Source organism: Furipterus horrens, unplaced genomic scaffold, assembly GCF_987537825.1.
Source record: "Furipterus horrens unplaced genomic scaffold, mFurHor1.1.pri manual_scaffold_11, whole genome shotgun sequence".
In the NCBI taxonomy this organism is placed as follows: domain Eukaryota; kingdom Metazoa; phylum Chordata; class Mammalia; order Chiroptera; family Furipteridae; genus Furipterus; species Furipterus horrens.
Genome location: NW_028327181.1, coordinates 55,796,051 through 55,817,206, shown reverse-complemented (window position 1 = coordinate 55,817,206; position 21,156 = coordinate 55,796,051). Strand labels below are relative to the sequence as shown.

Sequence of the window (21,156 nt, the reverse complement as noted above, 5' to 3'; positions counted from 1 at the left end):
AGCACACCCCACTCCCTCAGGCCATCCCCGCCCCATTGTTCATGTCCGTGGGTCATGTGTATTAGTTCTTTGGCTATTCCTTTTCATAGTCTGTACTTTACATCCCCATGGCTGTTCTGTAAACTACCTATTTGCACTTCTTAATCCTCTCACCTCTTCAACCATTCCCTCACCTGCATCCCATTTGGCAACCATCAAAATACCCTCTCTGTCCAGGGTTCTGTCTCTGTTCTTCTTGTTTCCTTAGTTTGTTTTTGAGATTCAGTTGTTGATAGGTCTGTATTTATTGCCAGTTTAGTGTTCATAGTTTTGATCTTCTTTATCTTAAATAAGTCCTTTTAATATTTCATATAATAATGGTTTGGTGATGATGAACTTTCTTAGTTTTTTCTTGTCTGGGAAGCTCTTTATCTGCCCTTCAATTCTAAGAAGGAGGGAAAGAAAGAAATCAGCACTAAATCAATTATAGTGAATCTACAAAATACAGAAGTCAAAGGGCGGGTTTTAATGGCAGCCAGAAAGATTATTGAGCAAGGTATTACAATTAGGATGTCACCTGATTTTTCAACAGAAACAATGAAAAGCAGAAGACATGAATGAAAATAACTGTCAATTAAGAATTACAACCACAGAAAAATTATTTTTTAAGAAGAAGGGAATTGACATCAGAGGAATGATGGCATGAGAGACCTCCCTGTTCTCTCCTCCTGAAATTCCAACAACTTGATCAGCTATAACTCAACAAAGGTTTCCTGCTCAGCGTACAAGCACACCTGAGGGAGTCTTGCACTGAAGTACCTACAGGTGGACAAACGGGAACCAGCAGGGGAGGCAAGAAGGAGGAGAGCTGAGATGGCCACAGACGCAGCCCTGCAGCCCAAAGCTTGCAGTGGGCTTGGCTCTGAGAGGGGAGGAAGATGGCTGCAGCCGGTGCTTCCTTCATCTGGGAGGAGCAGGGCCTTGGTGGGCCCTCCGGCAGGAGTGAGCAATGCAAACTGCAGCTGAGCCAGCTGAAGCAGCCAAGAATCCTGGACAAGAATGTGACGCAGTGATTCTGCTGCACCTTTCAGCTGTCCCAGACTCACTGTTTCAAACAAAGAAACGGAGCCACAGAGCCCGGACACCTCTTACACAGATTTCGCCTCCAAATGCCCTTAGTGTCAGGTTTCGGAGCACGCTCTCTGTAGACCCAAAGACTATTACGTCAAAATCCTTATTTCCCTCTGTGACTGATCCCCAGTTGGGGCGCAGTGGTGGTGGGGCACCCAGCAGAGGTCAGAGGTCGCATTATCAAGTGGGCAAAACAAATCCTGCTCCCAAATATCATGGTTATACATGCCCATGCTAACAGCACACACAGAGGTCAGATTTAGGATTTCACAGAGCCAAAAAAAGTCTGTGATTCACCACCACCCACTGGAAAATAGTAGAAAGACCTCTTCATAGAAATCTAGTGAATTGTCAATACATGGATGCCTAGACTTAGAAGGAGCCCAGCAAATACCATGAATAACCAAAGGAGAAAGTCATCTCAGAAAGAAATGAAAAATCTCCAGAAAGCAAACTGGAACACATGGATATATGTGATATAAATGACAGAGAATTCAAGATTGCAGTTCTGAAACTACTTGACAAGATGCGAGAAAATACAACAGGCAATTCAATGCACTCAGGAAAAAAAAGTGTTGAACAAAATGAGTACTTTACCAAAGAGATTGGAAATTTATGAAAGAACCAGAACAGAATTTCTGGAGATGAAGCATTCAGTAAAAGAGAAAAGGAATGAAATACTGAGCATATGAAAGAGAGCCAATCAGATGGAGGAAAGAATTGGTGATTTGAAGATAAGAATCTATAAATGATGTAGAGAAAAGAAGAGAGAGACCTGAACATAGAAAAATGAAAGAGTTCTATGAGAACTGTCTGACTCAATCAGACAAAGAAATATAAGAATTATAGGTATACCAGCCCTGGTTGGTGTGGCTCAGTGGATTGAATTCTGGCCTACAAACCAAAGGGTAACTGGTTTGAATCCCAGTCAGGATTTATGTCTGGATTGTGGACCAGGTCCCCAGTTGGGGGTATGGAAGGGACAGCCACACATTAATGTTTCTCTCCCTCTCTTTCTCCCTCCCTTCCCCTCTCTCTAAAATAAATAAATAAATAAAATCTTTTTAAAAAATAATTATAGGTATACCAAAAGGAGAAAAGGGGGAGAAGGGAACAGAGAGGTTATTCAAACAAATAATGGATGAGAACTTTCCAAACCTATGAAAATAACTAGATCCTCGAATCCAAGAAGCAAACAGAGTACCTAGTTACCTTAATCCAAAGAGGCCCTCTCTATAGCACATTGTGTTAAAACTGTCAGAAATTAATGAAAAAGAAAACATTCTCCAAAAGCCAGGAAAATATGAAAGCGACCTACAAAGGAAAGCCCACATGTTATCATCAGACATCTCAACAGAAACTCTACAAGCCAGAAAAGAGTGGAACCAAATATTCAAAACACTAAAAGAGAGAAATTACCAGCCAAGAATAATATATCCAGCAAAGTTATCCTTTCAATATGAAGGAGAAAGAAAGACCTTTTCAGACATACAGTAGCTGAGGAAATTTATCAGCAGAAAACCTCCACTGCAGGAAATACTCAAAGGGGTTATTCTACCTGAAACAAAGAGTAAAAGATCACAACACCATGAGTAGGATTACCAAAAAAACTTACAACATAAACATGAATAATTTGTCACAACAAAAACATAAAAGGGGAGGGCACAAAGGTTTGAACTGGGAAAGAAGGATGAAGGTCAGATGCACTCAAAATAACAAAAAAACTACTGTACATATGCAAGGGTTTTTTTTAATCCCAATGGTAAAACACACAGACAAAAAAAAAAAACCCAAAATGAGAAACATACCTTTAAAAAAGAGGAAACAGAGGAAAGGAACATGGAATACCACCAAACAAAATTGACAGAAACACAATGGAAAAGAAGCTATGGAAGCAAAGAGCTACCAGAAAACAAACGATAAAATGGCTATAGGAAATCCTCATAACCAATTATTACCACAAATGTAAATAAACTGAATTCATCAGTGAAGAGGCACAGACTAGAAGACTGGATCAAAAAACAAAACCCAACTCTATGCCACCTTCAAAGACACATCTAAGCTGCAAAGACAAAGGTAGATTGAAAGTGAAAGGATGGAAAATTATTCTCCAAGCAAAAAACATCCACAGAAAAGCAGCTGTATCCATACTATGTCTGAAAAAACAGATTTTGAGATAACAAAGGTAACAAGAGACAAAGATGGACATTTCATAATGGTAAAGGAAACACTACATCAAGAAGACATAACACTTCTTAATATATATGTACCCAATCAGGGAGCACCAAAATGTATAAAGCAATTACTCACAGAACTAAAGGGAGAAACAGACCAAAACACCATCATTGTTGGAGACCTTAATACTCCATTGACAGCTCCAGATAGATCATCCAAACAGAAAATCAATAAAGAATTATCAGCCTTACTGACCAAGGTGGAGGCATAGGTAGACACATTGCATCTCCCTCCTCAACTAAGAAGGACTACAACTACCTCAAAACTGAAGACAACCAGAAGTTCCAGAAAATCGAGCTGCATGGAAGTCCAACAAACAAAGATATAAGGAAGAAATATTCATCCAGACAGGTAGGAGGGGCAGAGTTGGGGTGGACAGGACATGGTGTAGAGGCGGCGGCTGCGCCAGTGACAGTAGATGTGGCTGGCCAGCAGAAATCACAGTGGCACATTATAAAAGTTGTGAGGGACACCTGGGTAGGGGTCCCAGCCCCAGACCAGACCACACAGCTCACAGTTGCAGTGCTGGGGAAAATAAAGCCTCATTGCTTCTGACTGTGAAAGTGAGTGGGAGTTGGAGCAGCAGAAGAAACTGCTGGTCTCTCAGCAGAGTCCATTTGTTTAAAGGCCCCCCCAGTTCAAGAGCGTCCGCAGACCCACCCACTTTGGGAACCACAACCAGGGCAACAACTAGAGGGGTGCCAATCCATACAGGAAGTGGGAGAAGTGCCTGGAAAAGGGCAAGTGCTGAACAAGCAGCATTGTTCCCACTCAGACCCCTCTCCCACATACAGCTCCACAATGTGGTGAACCAGATATCCTGTACTGATGAAATCCCAAGGCTCCATACCCTACAACCTAACAGGTGCAACAGCTTTACCTGAGACACACAGACAAATACAGGAGCCTGTCAAGTTGAGGACACAAACAAGTATGGTCCAAAAGAGGGAACAGATCAAGGTTCCAGTGGGAGAACTAGGCAATGAGGAGATAGCCAACTGAACAGATGAGGAGGGAGCCAAGCTAACACATGCAGAGTTCAAAACACTGGTGATAAAGATTCTCATAGACTTGACAGATATGCTTGAGTATGGCAAATGCAGAAGGGAAGAAGTGAAGGCTAAGCTAAGTGAAAAGAAGGAAAATCCACACAAAACCAGTGGAGATAGGAGGGAAACCAGGGTTCAAATCAATGACTTGGAACATAAGGAAGAAATAAACAGTCAACCAGTACAGAATGAAGAAACAAGAATTTTAAAAAATGAGAGGCTTAGGAACCTCTGGGACAATTTTAAATGTGCCAACATCTGAATCATAGGGGTGCCTGAAGAAGAAAAGGAAGAGCAAGAAAGTGACAACTTATGTAAAAAAAAATAACGAAAGAAAATGTCCCTAATTTGGCGAAGAAAATAGACATACAAATCCAGAAAGCATAGAGAGTCCCAAACAAGCTAGACCCAAAGAGGACCACACCAAGACACATCATAATTAAAATAACAAAGGTTCAGGAAAAAGAGAGAATCTTTCAAGCAGCAAGAGAAAAGAAAAGATTACCCACAAAGAGGTTCCTATAAGACTGTTAGCTGATTTCTCAGAAGAAACTTTTCATTTAAGAGGGGAATGACAAAAAGTATTCAAAAAGATGAAAAAGAAGGACCTAAAACCAAGATTACTGTATTCATCAAAGCTATCATTTTGGATGGAAGGGCAGATAAAAGTGCTTCCCAGACAAGGTAAAGCTAAAGAAATTCATCATCACCAAACCCTTATTATATGAAATGTTAAAGGGACTTATTTAAGAAAAAGATCAAAGCTATTAACACTAAAATGACAACAAACTCACAACTATTAACAAGAGAACCTAAAAAAATAAATAAAATAAAACAAAAACAAACTAAGCAAACAACCAGAACAGGAACAGAATTATAGATATGGGGATCATTTGAAGGTTATCAGCTGGGAGGAGGAAGGGGGGAAAATGAGGAAATGCTGCAGGGATTCAGAAGCATAACTGGTAGGTGCAGAATAGACAGGGGGAAAGAATAATATAGGAAAGGGTGAAGTCAAAGAACTTATATGCACAACCCATGGACATGAACTAAGTGGGAAATGGGATTGCTGGAGGTAAGGGGGGTACTGAGTGGAGGGGAGCAAAGGCAAACAAAATTGGGACAACTGTGACAGCATAATCAATAAAATACACTTTAAAAATATTATCAGCCCTAAATCATACATTAGATCAAATGGACATAATTGACATATAGAGTCTTTCATTCCAGAACGTCAGATTGCACGTTCATCTCCAGTGCACATGGAACATTCACAAGGATAGACCATATGTTGGGTCACAAATTTAGCCTCAACAAATTCAAGAAGAATGAAATTACACCAACCATATTTACTGACCACAATGCTTGAAATTAGAGATCAACTGCAAAAAGAAAGTAAAGAAACCCACAAATATGTGGAATTTAAACAACATACTAAAAAATGATGGGGTCAGAGAAGAAATAAAAAATGAGATCAAATATACAGAGATAAATGAGAATGATGATACGACATATCAAACCTCTGGGATGCAGTGAAAACAGTGATAAGAGGGATGTTTATATTATTACAGACCTATCTCAAGAAACAACAGACATTCCAAGGAAACAACTTAATATTACATCTTAAAGATCTAGAAAAAGAAGAATAAAAGACACCCAAAGTCAGGAGAAAAAAAAGGAAATAATAAAAATTAGATAAGAATGAATTAAATAGAAAACAAAAAAGAGTACAAAAATTACTGAAACAAAGATGTTGTTTTGAAAAGATTAATAAAATTAATAAACCCCTGGCTAGACTCACTAAGGCATAAGGGGGGAAAAATCAGAAATGAAAGAGGACTTTCCACAGACATCACCAAGATACAAAGGATCATACAAGAATATATGAAAAACTATATGCCACCAAATTCAATAACCTAGAACAAATGGATAAGTTCCTAAAAATATATAACCTTCCTAGATTAAGTCATGAAAAACTGGAAAATCTAAGTAGACTGATAAGCAGTGAGGAAATTAAAACAATCATCAAACACCCCCAAAAAAATAAAAGTTCTGAACCCAACAGATGCACTAAACATTCAAAGAAGACTTAAAACCTATCCCCTCAAACTTTTCCAAAAAACTGAAGAGGCACACTTCCTAACACATTTTATGAGGCCAGCATACCAAAACCTGGCAAGGATCACACACACACACACACACACACACAAAACCACTACAGACCAATATCTCTGGTGAATACAGATGCAAAGATTCTAGACAAAACACTAGCAAATCAAATACAACAATAAATTTTAAAATAATATATCATGATCAAGTGGGGTTTATTCCAGGGGCACAAGAATAGTTCAACATAGGCAAATTAATCAATGTGATACACCACATTAAAAAAAAGGAAAGCATAAAAGTCATATGATCTTATCAATAGATGCAGAAATAGCATTTGATAAGATACAACATCCAGTTACGATTAAAACACACAATGAAATAGGAACAGAAGGAAAGGACCTTAACATGATTAAGGCCATATATGACAGATCCTCAGCCAATGATACTCAATGGCAAAAAACTGAAAGCTTTTCCTCCAAAATCAGGAACAAGACAAGAATGTCCACTCTGACCACTCTTATTCAACATAGTTCTGGAAGTCTTAGCCAGATCAATAAAGCAAGAGAAGAAAATGAAACGCATCCAGAGTAGGAAGGAAGAAGAAAAAGTGTCACTTTTTGCAGATGACATGATTCTGCACATAGAAAACCCTAAAAACTCCACCAAACACTAGTAGAAGAAGTAAACAACTACAGTAAAGTTGCAGGATACCCAATCAATGCACAAAAATCCACTGTTTTTCTTTATACTAACAAGGAAACTTCAGGGAAAAAATGAAAAAAAAGAACAATTCCTTTTGCAATTTCAACCAAAAGAATAAAATACCTGGAAATAAACTTAATGACTGTGGACAGTTACTGAGCATTCTGTGTCTGATATCATGCAAGGGCGGTCCATATATATTCATATCATTTTTATATGCTTTATTGTTCATGCTATTACAGTTGTTCCAATTTCTTTTCCCTTTGTTCCCCTCCACCAAGTGACCCCCCTCCTGTGGTCCCCCCACTTAGTCCCTGCCCATTGGATGTGCATATAGTTTTTGTCAACATCTTCCTGTCTACTCCACTCCCTCCTACTATGCTTCTTAATTTCTGTACCATCTCCCTCCCTTTCTCCCCTTCCCCCTCCCCACTGACCTCCCTGCTATATGTTCCCCATACCTATGATTCTTTTCCCACTCTCATTGTCTACTTAGTCTGCCTTTGTTTCAATTCCCTAGCTTCTGTTGTTGGTTGTTGTGATACAGTTTTCATTTTAATGTTCATAGTTTTGATCCTCCTTCTCCTAAACAAGTCCCTTTAACATTTCATATAACAGTGGTTGGGATCTGATGAACTCCTTCAGTTTTACTTTGTCCTGGAAGCACTTTCTCTGCCCTTCTATTCTGAATGACAGGTTCACTGGCTAGAGTAATCATGGTTGTACGTTTTTGCTTTTCATTACTTTGAATATTTCTTGCCAGTCCCTTCTTGCCTGCAGAGTTTCTTTTGAGAAATCAGCTGATAGTCTTATTGGGACCCCTTTGTACATAATTCTCTTCCTCTCTCTTGTTGCTTTTAAGATTCTCTCTTTATCCTTAATTTTTGACATTCTGATTATAATGTGTCTTGGTGTGGTTCTCCCTGGGTCCAGTTCTTTTGGAACTCTCTGTGCTTCCTGGACCTGCAAGTCTATTTCCTTCCCCAAGTTAGGGAAGTTCTCCTTCATTATTTTTTCACATAATTTTTCCATTTCTAGTTCTTCTACACCTTCTGGCAGCCCTGTGATTTGGATGTTGACCCGCTTATAGCTGTCCGATAAGTTTCTGAGCCTCTCCTCACTTTCCTCACTTCTCGTCTCCTCTTTCTGCACTGGTGACTGTTTGTTCCTTCCCTATGTTCTGATTTGTTGATTTGACTGCTGGTTTTCTTGCCCTCACCACTAGTTTCATATGTGTTTTCATTCATTTCAGCTGGACTAGCCTTCATTTCTTTCCCGTCTTGTTTAAGATCTGCTGTTAGGTCTGTAAGCATTTTAATAACCAAAGCTCTGAACTGAGCCTCAGAAGATTTCCTATCTGCTGCTTTGTTAGATTAGATATTTGCTGTCTGGTCAGCTGCGTCATTGGGATCTCTATCATGATCTGTGCCATCCTGACCATTTTGTGTTTACCTTTCCTTCCTGGGCAGGGCTGTCACATCTCCTATGCTATAGGGGGCAGAGCCTTGTGCACTCCTCACAACCGGGCAACCTGTCTCACCACGCTGTGGCATTTTCTGCAGGGGTGGGGGTCCAAGATGGATTCCTGCCGCTCACTCTCCGCTGAGAGACCAGGAGCCTCCTCCTCTGTCCCCACCCACTCTGGGCATCACAGTCCAAGGCAATAGAGGTCTGCCTTCCCTGGCTTTGGAATCGCAAGCTGATGGGTCTGATCTGCAGCTGGGGGTGCTCCCCAGGCGCTTCTTGACTCCCCCTAAATACGGGCATCTGTGCTTACCACTGTCCTGCCTCCATTGCTGCTACTGCCACAGACAGCACAGTTTGAACTCCCCACCCTGGCTTCGCCCCTCCTACCTGTCCGGACGAGTACCACATCTTTATAACTTCATATGTTGGACTTCCATTTATTTTCTGGAACTTCTGGTTATTTCTGGTTTTGCGTTACTTGTATTCCTTCTTAGTTGTGGAGGGAGACGGAGCGTGTCAGTCTAGGCCTCTATCTTGGCCTGAAGTCTCCTGTGTTTGTTTGATTCGCATCCCAGGGAGAGCTGTCGCCTGTACTACATTATAAGGGGCAGAGCCTTAGAGATTCGTCAGTACAGGGCGACCCGTTTCACCACATTGTGGAGCTGTATGTGCATATCATCTTGATTATCCTAATGTCTCAGTGAACTAGAACTATAGTTTCCCCCACTATACATATAAAGATTCGAACTAGGAGAAGTGAAGATTCTTGGCCAGAATTGAGATTCTAACCCAAGTACATGACCAGCAGAAAAAGAGCTGCACCCACACCCACCCCAGGTCTGCCCAAGCCCATGACCACCAGCTTTCTCTAGGCCACCTTCTGAACCTCAACCTGTAATGAGACAGGACATTTCCCTTGGGTTACTGTACAAAAAGCAAGAAGCAAAATGCACAGTCTCCTTGTAGCTCCCTGGGTCAGGCCCAGCCAGGAAACCAAGTCCCCGGCAGGTTTCCCTGGTGCCTGCTGTCTGGGCTGAAGCTGCTTGTTGTCCTAGGAAATGATGACCTCAGTGCTAATAGTGACCTCAGTTAGAAACTAGACACTAGCTGACTTTTTACCATCATTGGTGAGTTCTTAACCCTCTCAGTCCTAGGCAAGCTGGACAGTTGGTCGCTAGCAAGTAGGCAAGTCGGATGTGCGTGCACAGCACCTTCCGGAATTCAGCCAAAATCAGCGTGGCAGGGAGTGTCCGTAAATGCCGCAGACTATGGTCAGAGAGCAGCGCTCTCACCCTAGGGCTCTGGCTGGCTCATGACCTTGGGACAGCACATCACTCCACAAGTTCAGTCTCCCCACCTGACATGTGAGGACATTCCCATCCTGTGGAGAGCAAGGTGACATCATCCACTTACTCTCACCAAGGCAGTGCCAAGTGCACCACCTCTTAGAGAAGCAGTTTGGCAAAACATGACAACTCATGGAAATGTTCACATCTTCTCACATATTCTCCTCCTCCCTTGGGACGTAACAACTCCAAGGAACCAACCTAAGAGAAAGAGAAAAGTTCTCTGCAGAACCATTTGCATCACAGGACAGTTGATTATGGCAAACAGGGGGAAGCAACCTCAACACTGTATCAGGAAGGGAGCGGCGAACCGGGGATGCTGCGTCTCTGGCCGGGACCCTGTGCTGCGGTCCTTAGAAAGGTCTGCGGGTGCATGTGACCATTCAAACCAGCGTGGGAAAGACAGGAGACAGAGCTGTACCCCTCTAATGGAAACATGAGAAAATGTGGCTTCAGAGAAAGAGTAATGAAACAGGCAAAGATGGTAATACTAGTCGTACTACTTGGTGAGATCAGAGGTAAATGCTTCAACATTTTGTCAGGTGGTGTACACCACTGTGATATCCTTTTTTCAGGAAAAATAGAAACAATTAATACAGTGGAAACTTGGTTCTCAAACTTTGTTCCAGAAGATTGTTTGAGAAATGATTTGTTGAAAGCTGGATTATGCCTAAGAGACCTATGACTGATCATACAGATATCAACCAGGAAGGGTTATTGGATTGAGAACCAAAGTTTTGTTCAGTATCTGAGATACTTTTTCTGTGAACAATTTGTATACGAACCTAATTGCTCTATATGGAGTTGTTTGAGAACCAAGGTTTGAGAAAACTAAAGTAGCAGTCTCCATGACCCTTCCTAAAATGACCATCAGTCAGCAATGTTCTCACGGGTGCCCACGCGGACTGAGGGCCTGTCAGCCTTCCTGGGTGTCCCTCTGTTGCCCAGAACCTCCTGCATTGCAGCAGTTGCCAGGCAACGCAGGGCTGGAGCCAGGACCCTGACATCCAGGCCAGTGTCCCTCCCACGACAGCCTTCATCCCTCAAGCTCTCCCTTGTGGCATCAATGTTCGCAGCTGGTGCACTGGTCACAGGTGATGGCTGCAATCAAAGAAAACAAAACTGGCTGATTTATGCGGAAAAGGAATGTCTGGGGAGAAATTGAGCAGCTCATAGACAGAACAAATGATTAGGCAGCAAGTCTTAAAGGAAAAAAAGGCAGTAACCAAAGAAGGCTGGGAAGCCACACTTGTCACAAGAAAAATGGAGAGACCTCTGCTGAATCCCTGGCTGCTGCCAAAAGAATCTCAGTCCTTTCACCTGTGTGTCACCACCTCAGCTCAAGGTCCTGCTTAGGAGCATCCACTTAGCCAAATCTTGGGCACACACCTGTGTCATCACTTCGTGGGAGCAACAGCTTCCCGAGTGGGGAACCAAGCCTGGGTCCTGCCAAGACCCATGCAATGATGGCGGAGGAGGTTCTTCCCAAAAAGAAGAATCTGAATGGTGGGTGACAAACACTCCACAAATGTACACTACCCTTGGTCACCCCGTTACCCACTGTCCCTTCCTCCTTTTTGGGCTCCACCTGCAGAAGCCAGGGCTGCAAGCATCACTCAGTGGACCTCGTTGTTACACGATCCACACCAGCCCAGGGGACTGTGGGTCAACATGTCACCCAGATCCAGGGCCAGAACCTGTGTGTAAGTTTAGCATGAGGGGCTTCCTGCGGTTCTCCCACTGCAGAGACCCTGTTGCCAGCAGCTCAAATACAACCCAGGCCCCGTCATGCCGGCTCTCCGAGCTGGATACTCCATGGAGGTCAATGAGCCTCACCTGAGGCCACACAGCCCCCGCCAAACTGCTCAGTGAGGGCACTAAATCCTTGTTTCTCAAATCCATTCTTTTCAGGGGAGCATGTGGACAAAGCCTGCTTCCAAGTGGCCCACATCAAAGAGGAGGGAATAGTTCTGGAGAAGCCATCCAGGGTGGAGCGGCACTACATATTCCTGGAGAACCCCAGCTTCTCCCCCATGGGAATTCTCCTGAGAATCATCCAGGCTGTCCTGCCCATTCCCATCACCTCCAATGTGTTGCTCTACCATCACCTCAACCACGAGGAAGTCACCTTCCACCTCTACCTGATTCCCAACGACTGCTCCATTCGCAAGGTGGTCCCAAAGCCAGAAAGGCTGGGTCCGGGTGGAGTGACAGAGACATGACACGCACCCAGACAGCCCCTCTGATGGGTCAATGGGGCATAAAGATCAACCTCTTAAAAACAGGAAACTTGTTGTAGATGGATAATCCTGCCCCTACCCTTGCCCCTGCCCCTGCCCTGCTCAGCCACGGACTGATCTCCTGGGCCCCTACGGCCTCCCGCAGCTGGGTTCACTGCTCCCTCACTCACCGCTGGATGCGTCACTCATCACTCATACCTCATCAGCCACTTCCCAGGGTCAGAGGATGGGAGGGTCCCATACCCAGAGCTGTCCCCTTCTTCCATTCTCACTTCTTTCCTAGCCTTGCCCAAATGCAGCCCAAACATGGCAGAGGCAAAGCGTGGGGCCCCTCGTGCAGCAGTCAGGGGGAGATGGTGCAGGTACCCAGGGAATCAGTATCCCATGTGTAGCCCCCTCCATACACAGAAACATGTGGGGGCACCACCTCACTTGCTCAGAGCAGATTCCATAGGGCGGATCTCTGAGACAGACCCAGACGCTCTCCTCCCCTGATCAGTGTTCTGTGTGCTCCTCAGGCCATAGACGATGAAGAAAAGAAGTTCCAGTTTGTGCAAATACATAAGCCGCCCCCGCTGACCCCACTCTACATGGGCACCCGATACACTGTGTCTGGTTCACAGGAGATGGTAATAATCCCTCAGGTGAGCAGCCCAGATGTTCCCCCTTCCTGAGGTCAGAGGTCACACTTGGAAATAGCTGTGGGGCTGGTCTCAGGGTTTTTCCAGGGACAGGCCCACCTGGGGTAGGGCAGACAGCAAGTGGGATTTGGGGTGAGAGGGGAGGCTTCAAAGATTGGGAGACAGAAAGCTAGTAGGAGGGAGGGTCACATTCAGGAGAGGGGCAACAATGGGGTGGACTTAGGGGACCTGAAAAGTGCCGGGCTGCAGGGTGTCGATGCTCTCCAAGAAAAACCACCAAAAGCACACCTGTGGCTGAACACACTGGGGTCAGCACCTATCACAGCCAGAGAACACGCACCAATGGGAACCGTGGGCCTAAAGGGCCTCAGAAAACCTATTTCAGGATTTGGGACTTGGTTAGGCAACTTGGGGGAAGATCTAAGGAAATGGAGATTTGTCTAGATCTGATGTTGTCAGAAGGCAGGGCAATTGTGTCGTTGGGAGCCTCAGTGACTGTCTCTCGGGAGGGCAGACGCGACCAGCACAAGCTGCAGTTACTAAGCAGCAGTCACTAGTGTAGTGGGACGGCTGTGTTTGGCATTGTGTTGGTTGCATGGCGACCTGTGTGAAAGGGACATCCTGAGGCTGTGTGTCCAACGGGAGGACAGCGTGGCTGAGACGGCAGCCTCCCGTGTGTTTGCAGAAACCCTGAGGCCCGGCTGTGAGCATCAGAGCAGGTCCTGGACACCAGGGGCTGGCTTTTGTCCTCCCTCGTCCCCCCTTTCCACCAGAGGCAGATGCGGTCAGGCCACTGGACACTCATCCCTGATACCCAGTTTCGCCGCGGCCAGATTATGCTGCTCAGGGCCGTAGGGTCCACTGACTGACAGTCTGTAGTGGGGCCAGGGTCAGTCCTGTTCCCTTCTGTTGTCAGATGAGTCTTCACACAATCGTAAGGGATGATGACAGATGGAATAGACGTAAAGTAGCTAAGAGGAAGTGACATCTATCTTTTTAGTGGGGAAACATGGATTCAAGGATAAATACCTTATATTTTCCTGCTGTCACTTTTTTTTTTTCAGATTTAATGTGTTTTATTGATTAAAATATTACATTTGTGCCAATTTTCCTTCCCTCTGCTCCCCTCCACCCGGTGGCCCCCCTCCCTCCAGTTGTCCCCCCCTTTTAGATTATGTCCATTAGTTGTGCATACAGTTCCTCCCAACCTCTCTCCGTCTATTCCATTCCCTCCTACCTTGATCCCCAATTCCTATATCATCTCCTTCCCTTTCCCCATTCCCCCTCCCTGTTGACCTCCCCCCAATATGCTTCCCGTACCCACAGTTCCTTTTCCACTCTCGTTGCCTATTTAGTTTGCCTTTGTTTCATCTCCCTAGCTTCTGTTTTTTTAAACCAGTCCCTTTAACATCTCATATAACAGTGGTTTGGATCTAATGAACTCTTTCAGTTTTATTTTGTCCTGGAAACACTTTCTCTGTCCTTCTATTCTGAATGACAATTTCGCTGGATAGAGTATTCGTGGTTGTAGGTTTTGGATTTTCATTACTTTGAATATTTCTTGCCAGTCCCTTCTTGCCTGTAGGGTCTCCCTTGAGAAGTCAGCTGATAGTCTAATTGGGACCCCTTTGTACATAATTCTTTTCTTCTCTCTTGCTGCTTTTAAGATTCTCTCTTTATCTTTAATTTTTGACATTTTGATTATAATGTGTCTTGGAGTGGTTCTCCCTGGGTCCAGTCTCTTGGGAACTCTCCTTGCTTCCTGGACCTGCAAGTCTATTTCCTTCCCCAAGTCTGGGAAGTTCTCCTTTATTATATTTTCACTCAATTTTTCAAGTTCTAGTTCATCTTCCTCATTCTCTGGCAAACCAATGATTCTTATGTTGGGCCTTTTATAGCTGTCCCAGAGGTTTCTGATCCTCTCATTGTTGCTTCCCATTTCCTCTCGCTGCATTGGTTGACTGCTTGTTCCTTCTCCATATTCCAGTTTGTTGAAATGAACTCTGGATTTTTTCTCACCTTCTATCTCGTATGCGGTTTTGTTCCTTTCGTTATGAAATTTTTTCGCTTCTTTCTTATCTTTTTCCTGCTCTTTTGTGAATTCTGTAAGCCACCTGATAACAATGGCCCAGAACTGAGCCTCTGACAGGTTTCTTATCTGTTCATCTGTCAGGTTCTCTATCTGCTGTCTGGTGAGTTGTGTCACCGGGATTTCTATAGTTGTCTGCCTCATTTTGACAGATGCGTTTTGTTTTCTTGGGCCGGCTGTCCGGGGCAGTGCCTGTGTACTCGTAATGACCCAGCGACCGGCGCCGTTTGGCGTCACAAATCAGCGACCGGCGCCTGCCTGTCCGCGACCTATTTCGCAGCCCTGTGGTGCTTTCTTTGGGGGCGGGGGTCCAAGATGGATTCACACAGTTATTCAGCTAGGAGACCGGGATCCGTCCTCCCGCCCCCCTGGGCCTCACTGTTCAAGGCGATGCGGCGGCCGCTTTCCCCAGCGTTGGGGTCGCGCACCGCCAGGGACTTGCGCAGCCGGGATTCCTCGCCGCCCGCCGCTCCGGGTGCGACCGCAAACAGCACTGCCCTCTTTAACTCTTACCTGCCCAAATGGCACCGCTGGTTTATAACTTCATATGTTGGACTTCCATGTAGTTTTATTTTCTGGAATTTCTAGTTATCCTTTGTTTTGAAGTAGTTGTATTCCTCTCTAGTTGTAGAGGGAGACCTAGCGTGTCCGTCTAAGCCTCCATCTTGGCCGGAAGTCCCTGCTGTCACTTCTTAACAAGGGATAAGAGACATGACTCAGTTGCTCAACAACATTTACCCACTGCCAACTGCGGTGTCTCCAGTTGGGACGGTTCACTGAGCAGGACAGACATGCCCCTGCCCTCGGGGAGATGACATCCTAGTGCAGTGACACCTGCATAAATAATTAAAGAAACAGTGACCAAGGCCGTGAAGCACTGTGAGGACAACACACTAGACCGTGTGCGACAGGAACTTGGGCTACTGCACACTGGGCACTCGGGGTGGCGTCCCTGAGAAGGCCACATCTGAGCTGAGACCTGAGTAACAAGAAGGGTCCTGTCAGGTGGACATTTGTGTCAGAACACTACCGGTGCAGAGGCAGAGAGGAGCAGGCACCCCTGACACCTCCATGTGACAAATGGAGGTCAGGGTGGCAGAGCTCCATGACTGCAGCAAAGAGAGGAGGGAGATGGGATCACACAAGACACTGGGGTTTCCTGAAGCCCATTGACCATGTAGCCCTGATGTAGAGTTTGGACTTTGTTCTAAGTTCAGTGACAATGTCTTAGAGAGTCTTACTTGGTAATATGTGACCCGATTCAGTTTCATATACGTCATTCTGGCTGCTGGGTAAGAATGGATAAGAAGTTAACAGTGCCAACAAAAGACAAGACAAAAGGCTATTGCAGTAGAGCTGTCAGGAGCTGATGGAGGCCTGACTAGGGAGGTGGAAGTAGAGACAAAGATACGTTGATGGATCCAGGGATATGTTGGAGGTAGAGCCAATGGGACTTGGTGTATGGGAGAGAAGGGTTGGAGGTAAGGATGATGCCTAAATCTGGACCGTGAGCTCTCAGTGGGTGATAGCGCCATTTACTGAGTGTGGGGAAATGGGAGGGAGCATGTTTGGAAGACAGTTGATAATCAAAAGTCATCTTGAATGTGATTTAGGGAAGGAAATGGATATCAATTTTCCCTGGTTGAAACTGGGTCAAGGGCAGGATCCATTGAGATGACATGCTTTGAGCTAGAGATATGAGGACTAGGGTTCAAGATTAGGTGAAGTGGAGGAAGAAGGACCTGGTTTAGGATGTGTTGAACACTACATTATAGATGAGTCTTGACTCATCTGTGGGGTACACAGCCGTATCCTCTGTCTCCTGGTCAGGGTTTGTGGAAAATGAGGAAAACAGCAGAGACTGAAGTGGCGATTAATTTCAGTGCAGATCATCCAAGGATCCCCATGGGGCTGAGCAGGACCAAGAAGGTGTCAGCTGGGGAGAGACCCCACTTGCAGGATGAATGATGGCTTCTCACATGACAACTCCTTCTACAGGAACTAGAGCTCTGCTATCGGAGCCCCGGGGAAGCCCAGCTCTTCTGTGAGTTATACGTTGGCCATTTGAGGTCAAGTGTCAGGCTCTACCTAAGACACAAGGAAGACGGAACTCTGGTATGGGAGGCCTTGGTGAAATCAGGTAAAGTCATGTGCGGGGAGTTCAGAAAGTCAGTTACAGAATGTGTGTGTGTATGTTTGTGTGTGTGTGTGTGAGAGAGAGAGAGAGAGAGACAGAGACAGAGACAGAGACAGAGACAGAGACAGAGAGTTTGTATTATTACAATGTGCTGATGAGAATAGCCCAGAGAAGTTCATTTTTCTGGTTAAATAACAGCTGCATAACCAGAATTTGAACTCAGTTTAATCTGACTCTAATCTCCACTCACTCTCCCATGCACTCTAGTCTCTCCACGCTGCCCTGTATTAACAGGCTGTGATACCCACTAAGCCTCTGGCAAATATTCTCATAATAGATTGGATCTGAGCTGAAAGAATAAGAACTGGATGATTAGATGATTGTTTGAATTAAGTCAATTTTGGCAATAGTAGATACCCTAGCCTAGGTCATTAACCTAGATGAGAGAGAATCAAATAATGAGTTTCAGGAATGCATGACATTTTGCAGTCTTTTAAACAAGTACTAACAACCTCAGGAACCAAAATCCCCTAAACATTCCTTTAAGGGACAACCAGCACTTGTCCACTGTTGAAATAAGTTGAATCTGCCTCCTGAGCGGCTACAACAGGCTCGCTGCTGTGGAGGAAGAGAAAGGGTTCTACTCAGTCCTGGCGTGGGCGCAGTCACGGGTGTGGGCACACCAGCCCCAGCATCAGACCTAGGTCTGAATCTTACTCTGGCACTTACTTGCGTGGGTGATTTAAGGGAAATTACTTAACTCGTTTGAGGATCCAGCTCCTTTATAAAATGAAGATCATAATACCTAATTTGTATTATTGCAGAAAAAACTAAATCACTGATATATGTTCTTATCTCATGAAGCAGTCCTTAATAAGCATAGCAATATTGTTATTTTCTCTCATACTAAGCTAGGCTCTTCCTCTCTTCAGTCTTAATGCTCCCCTTAAAGCTGACAGAGGCTCCATCTCCATCCTCATGCGATAGCCTTTCAGAGACCTGAGGACTAACCGGAGCCTCCTTTAAGTCTCCTCCTATGCAGGTTAAGCACCTCTAGTTCCTTCCCTCATTCCTCTTATATTCTGGTTTTTCAAACTCTGCCATCCCAGTCACCTGGCTCAGCAGATGTGCCCGTTTGAGGATGAGTCAGGATGGACTAAGACCGTCAGTCAGCATGGAGGACGCGGAACTCCCTTCTCCCTCCATCCAGTGAACCCGGGGCTCCGGCACCGCATCCGGGGCTGCCCTGTGTTGCCCGCCCCTCCATCACTGTCGGGCTCAGTGAGCCTGGGTGGGCCAAGCTCTCAGGCCTTGGGCACAGGGGCTGCTGTGGTCTCGCCCTCCTCTCCTCTTGCAAGTAACTGCAAGTAGCTGTTGCCATTGTTTGTCTCTCCCATTGAAACCCACCCATTACTCCCGGCGCTGAGATTCACTTGATCTTGATTCTTGACTCTGGCATAAAAATCCAAATAAACAGTGTGGTTCACGAAGGCCAAACAAGGACCAGGAGGTAGACCTCCACTCAGAAAAGGAGATCTCATAGTTGAATTTATCTACCAAGGAACTCAGTTATTTCTCCACCAGGTGTCATTCAGGTCAAGACTGAATTCAAACATGTCGACAGTGTGAGGTAGGAATGGCTCTCTCTCTTCAGTTTCCCCGTACGCATGAGGAATGGATTCACTTGCAATCCTTTCTCTAAATTCTATTAGAATGAGTCTGTAGCTTGTTTAAGAATCCAAGAATCTCCAAAGTGAGAATATGTAGCAGTTTCAAGACTTATCGTTGGTGTTAATAACTTCCGCTCTTACAGAGGCTTCTTCTTGTCTGTTTTCCTCCAGGAGACCTCAGACCTGAAGCTACTCCACGCCTGATGGGTCAGTAACAGCTGTCAGGGACCACAGGAGCCATGGCATTTCTGGGGTGTACTATCTGCTCCTTGAGGGAAGGGAGGGGAGAATGGAAGGGGCTCTATCATTGTAGACTGTACAAGGGATCAGGCCTTGGGGAGTGGCAGAGCGCTGGGCTGGAAGCTGACATAAGGCGGGGCAGGTGTGTCTCTCTGGTGGTCCTTGTCTTCACAGGGGTGGGAGGAGCCAGGGATGCAGATGCGGAGAGGGAAGAACTAGAGGTGGGACATCAGAAGAAGAGGCTGTAGTTAAAGCTCTTCTTTACTTGTTCCCAGCCTCACCTTCACTCCCAGATGCCCCAGCCTTACTGCACTTTGTGGACCGGCACCGGGAGCAGCTGGTGGCTCGAGTGGCATCGGTGGACCCAGTGTTGGACAAGCTGTATGGACGGGTGCTGAGCGACGAGCAGTATGAGAGGATGCGGGCTGAGCCCACCAACCCGGACAAGATGAGGAGGCTGCTCAGCTTCAGCAAGTCCTGGGACAGGGACTGCAAAGATCAAGTCTACCGAGCCCTGAAGGAGACCCATCCTCACCTAATTGCGGAACTCCAGGAGAAGTGGGGCCAGGGAGGACACTAGGGGCTCCTCCCCAGTTTGTGACTCCTGACTCTGCCTGACCGCTCCCTGGGTCTCAGTTACTTCACCGCTAACGAGGTGCCCTCTGAGCTGCCTTCTGTTATGAAGTTATGGAACTTAGTGATGCCTGTCCTGGGCATTACATGTCCGAGCCCAAGCATGTCCCATGGGCACGCCGACTGCCTCCCTTGGCTTTCGCATTCCCGCTGTCCAGGTGGGATAACGGCATCTCAGGGAACATCCATGGGCAGCTGGCAGGACGTCTGCAAACCTTGCAGAAGCCTCACCCAAGGTCCTCATCCAGTGGCCATCACAGCCAAGCTTAGGGCCCTCTCTGTGCCATTCTGATGCAGGGGGACTAGGCAGAAAATGGAACTGGTCACCTCTCCTGGAGACAGACAGTGGAAATAAACACCTTGGGGATTTTAAGTGGCTTGTAAATAGGGGAAAAAACAGATTTATTTTTTACTTGTCAATGTTGAGCTTGAATTTTCTTTTAGTTCAGATTGTGCTTTGTTGTTTTTGAAATATAGATGGATTCCTAGAGCCCGGAGGGTGGAGAAAAAGGCCACAGAGGGAATGGGACCTAGGTCTTCGCTTAGATGACTTCTGCCATGGACAGTGATTCCATGTCCTTACAGCTGGCTTAGGTGCCTCTGCCCTGTGTCCCTGAGCACCCTGTGTCCCTCACCCCATTAGAGCCTATTACATTTCTCCTGGTCTCTCCCCACTAGATGGTGAGCTCCCTGAGGCCGGAACCATGTCTGACCCACCCATCAGTGTATTGCCGGTGCCTAGGACAGTCCCTGGCACATAGTGCACATTGAATGAGGATTTATGAATAGGTAAATGATAAAGGGGCATTCCCCAAATATATCCTATAGTTCTCTTCCTGGCTACCGTACTATCCGTGGGATTCAAAGATCCACCCTGGTAATAATTCCCCCACTAGTAGGCCACCCCCTTGGCCCCAGTGAATCAGTAATCTTAGAATTAAGGCCATTGGTGTTGAGTCATTTGTACCAATGTCGTTCTCAACTAGTGAGAGCAAAGCTCCACCCAGGCTACCCCTGCCCAATATCCAGCAGCCCATGTTGATTGTACCTCCCTCCCCACTTTGTCACCTCCTCCCTCAGAGTCACTTCTTCCTGCCATCTGCCTGGGCCTCGCCCACTTTCCTTACCCTCCACCACACGGCCTAAGGTGTCTCTTCTTTGGCCTCTCATCACATTGCACAGGACAGTGCTCATTTACAGGCTCTAATTCAGTTCATTTTCAAGGGAAAACCCAGCTGCTCTCCACAGGAAGATAAAGCTGAAGTCCAGTAGCTCAGGGCCTGTCCCAGACACTGTCCTCCAAGATTTAAGTCCCAGCTGGGGCTGTGGTGATTGTTGGGGCCATGTGTTTAGAGGGTCACTGCAGGCAGGGTGTCTGGGGTCAGCCTCCCACTTCCTGCCACACCACCTCTTAGGGAGGCAGATTAGTAAGAAGCTAGAAAAATTCCTTTACATGTGAATTGAGGGAATCAGAGACAAACTAGTTCA

The 21,156-nt window shown here is 45.7% G+C and overlaps 1 protein-coding gene across 1 annotated transcript in view; it reads left to right on the top strand.

Moving 5' to 3' along the window:
- LOC149997773 (NACHT, LRR and PYD domains-containing protein 1-like) overlaps positions 1-20,111 on the top strand; it is a 40,331-nt gene extending 20,220 nt beyond the window's left edge. The window contains exons 10-14 of the mRNA XM_090257500.1: positions 11,930-12,189; positions 12,777-12,902; positions 16,987-17,128; positions 18,967-19,002; positions 19,311-20,111. Of these exons, the coding sequence (XP_090113626.1) occupies positions 11,930-12,189; positions 12,777-12,902; positions 16,987-17,128; positions 18,967-19,002; positions 19,311-19,615 (869 nt within the window). The 3' untranslated portion in view covers positions 19,616-20,111. The remainder of the gene's footprint in view (positions 1-11,929; positions 12,190-12,776; positions 12,903-16,986; positions 17,129-18,966; positions 19,003-19,310) is intronic.
- The last annotated feature ends 1,045 nt before the right edge of the window (positions 20,112-21,156 follow it).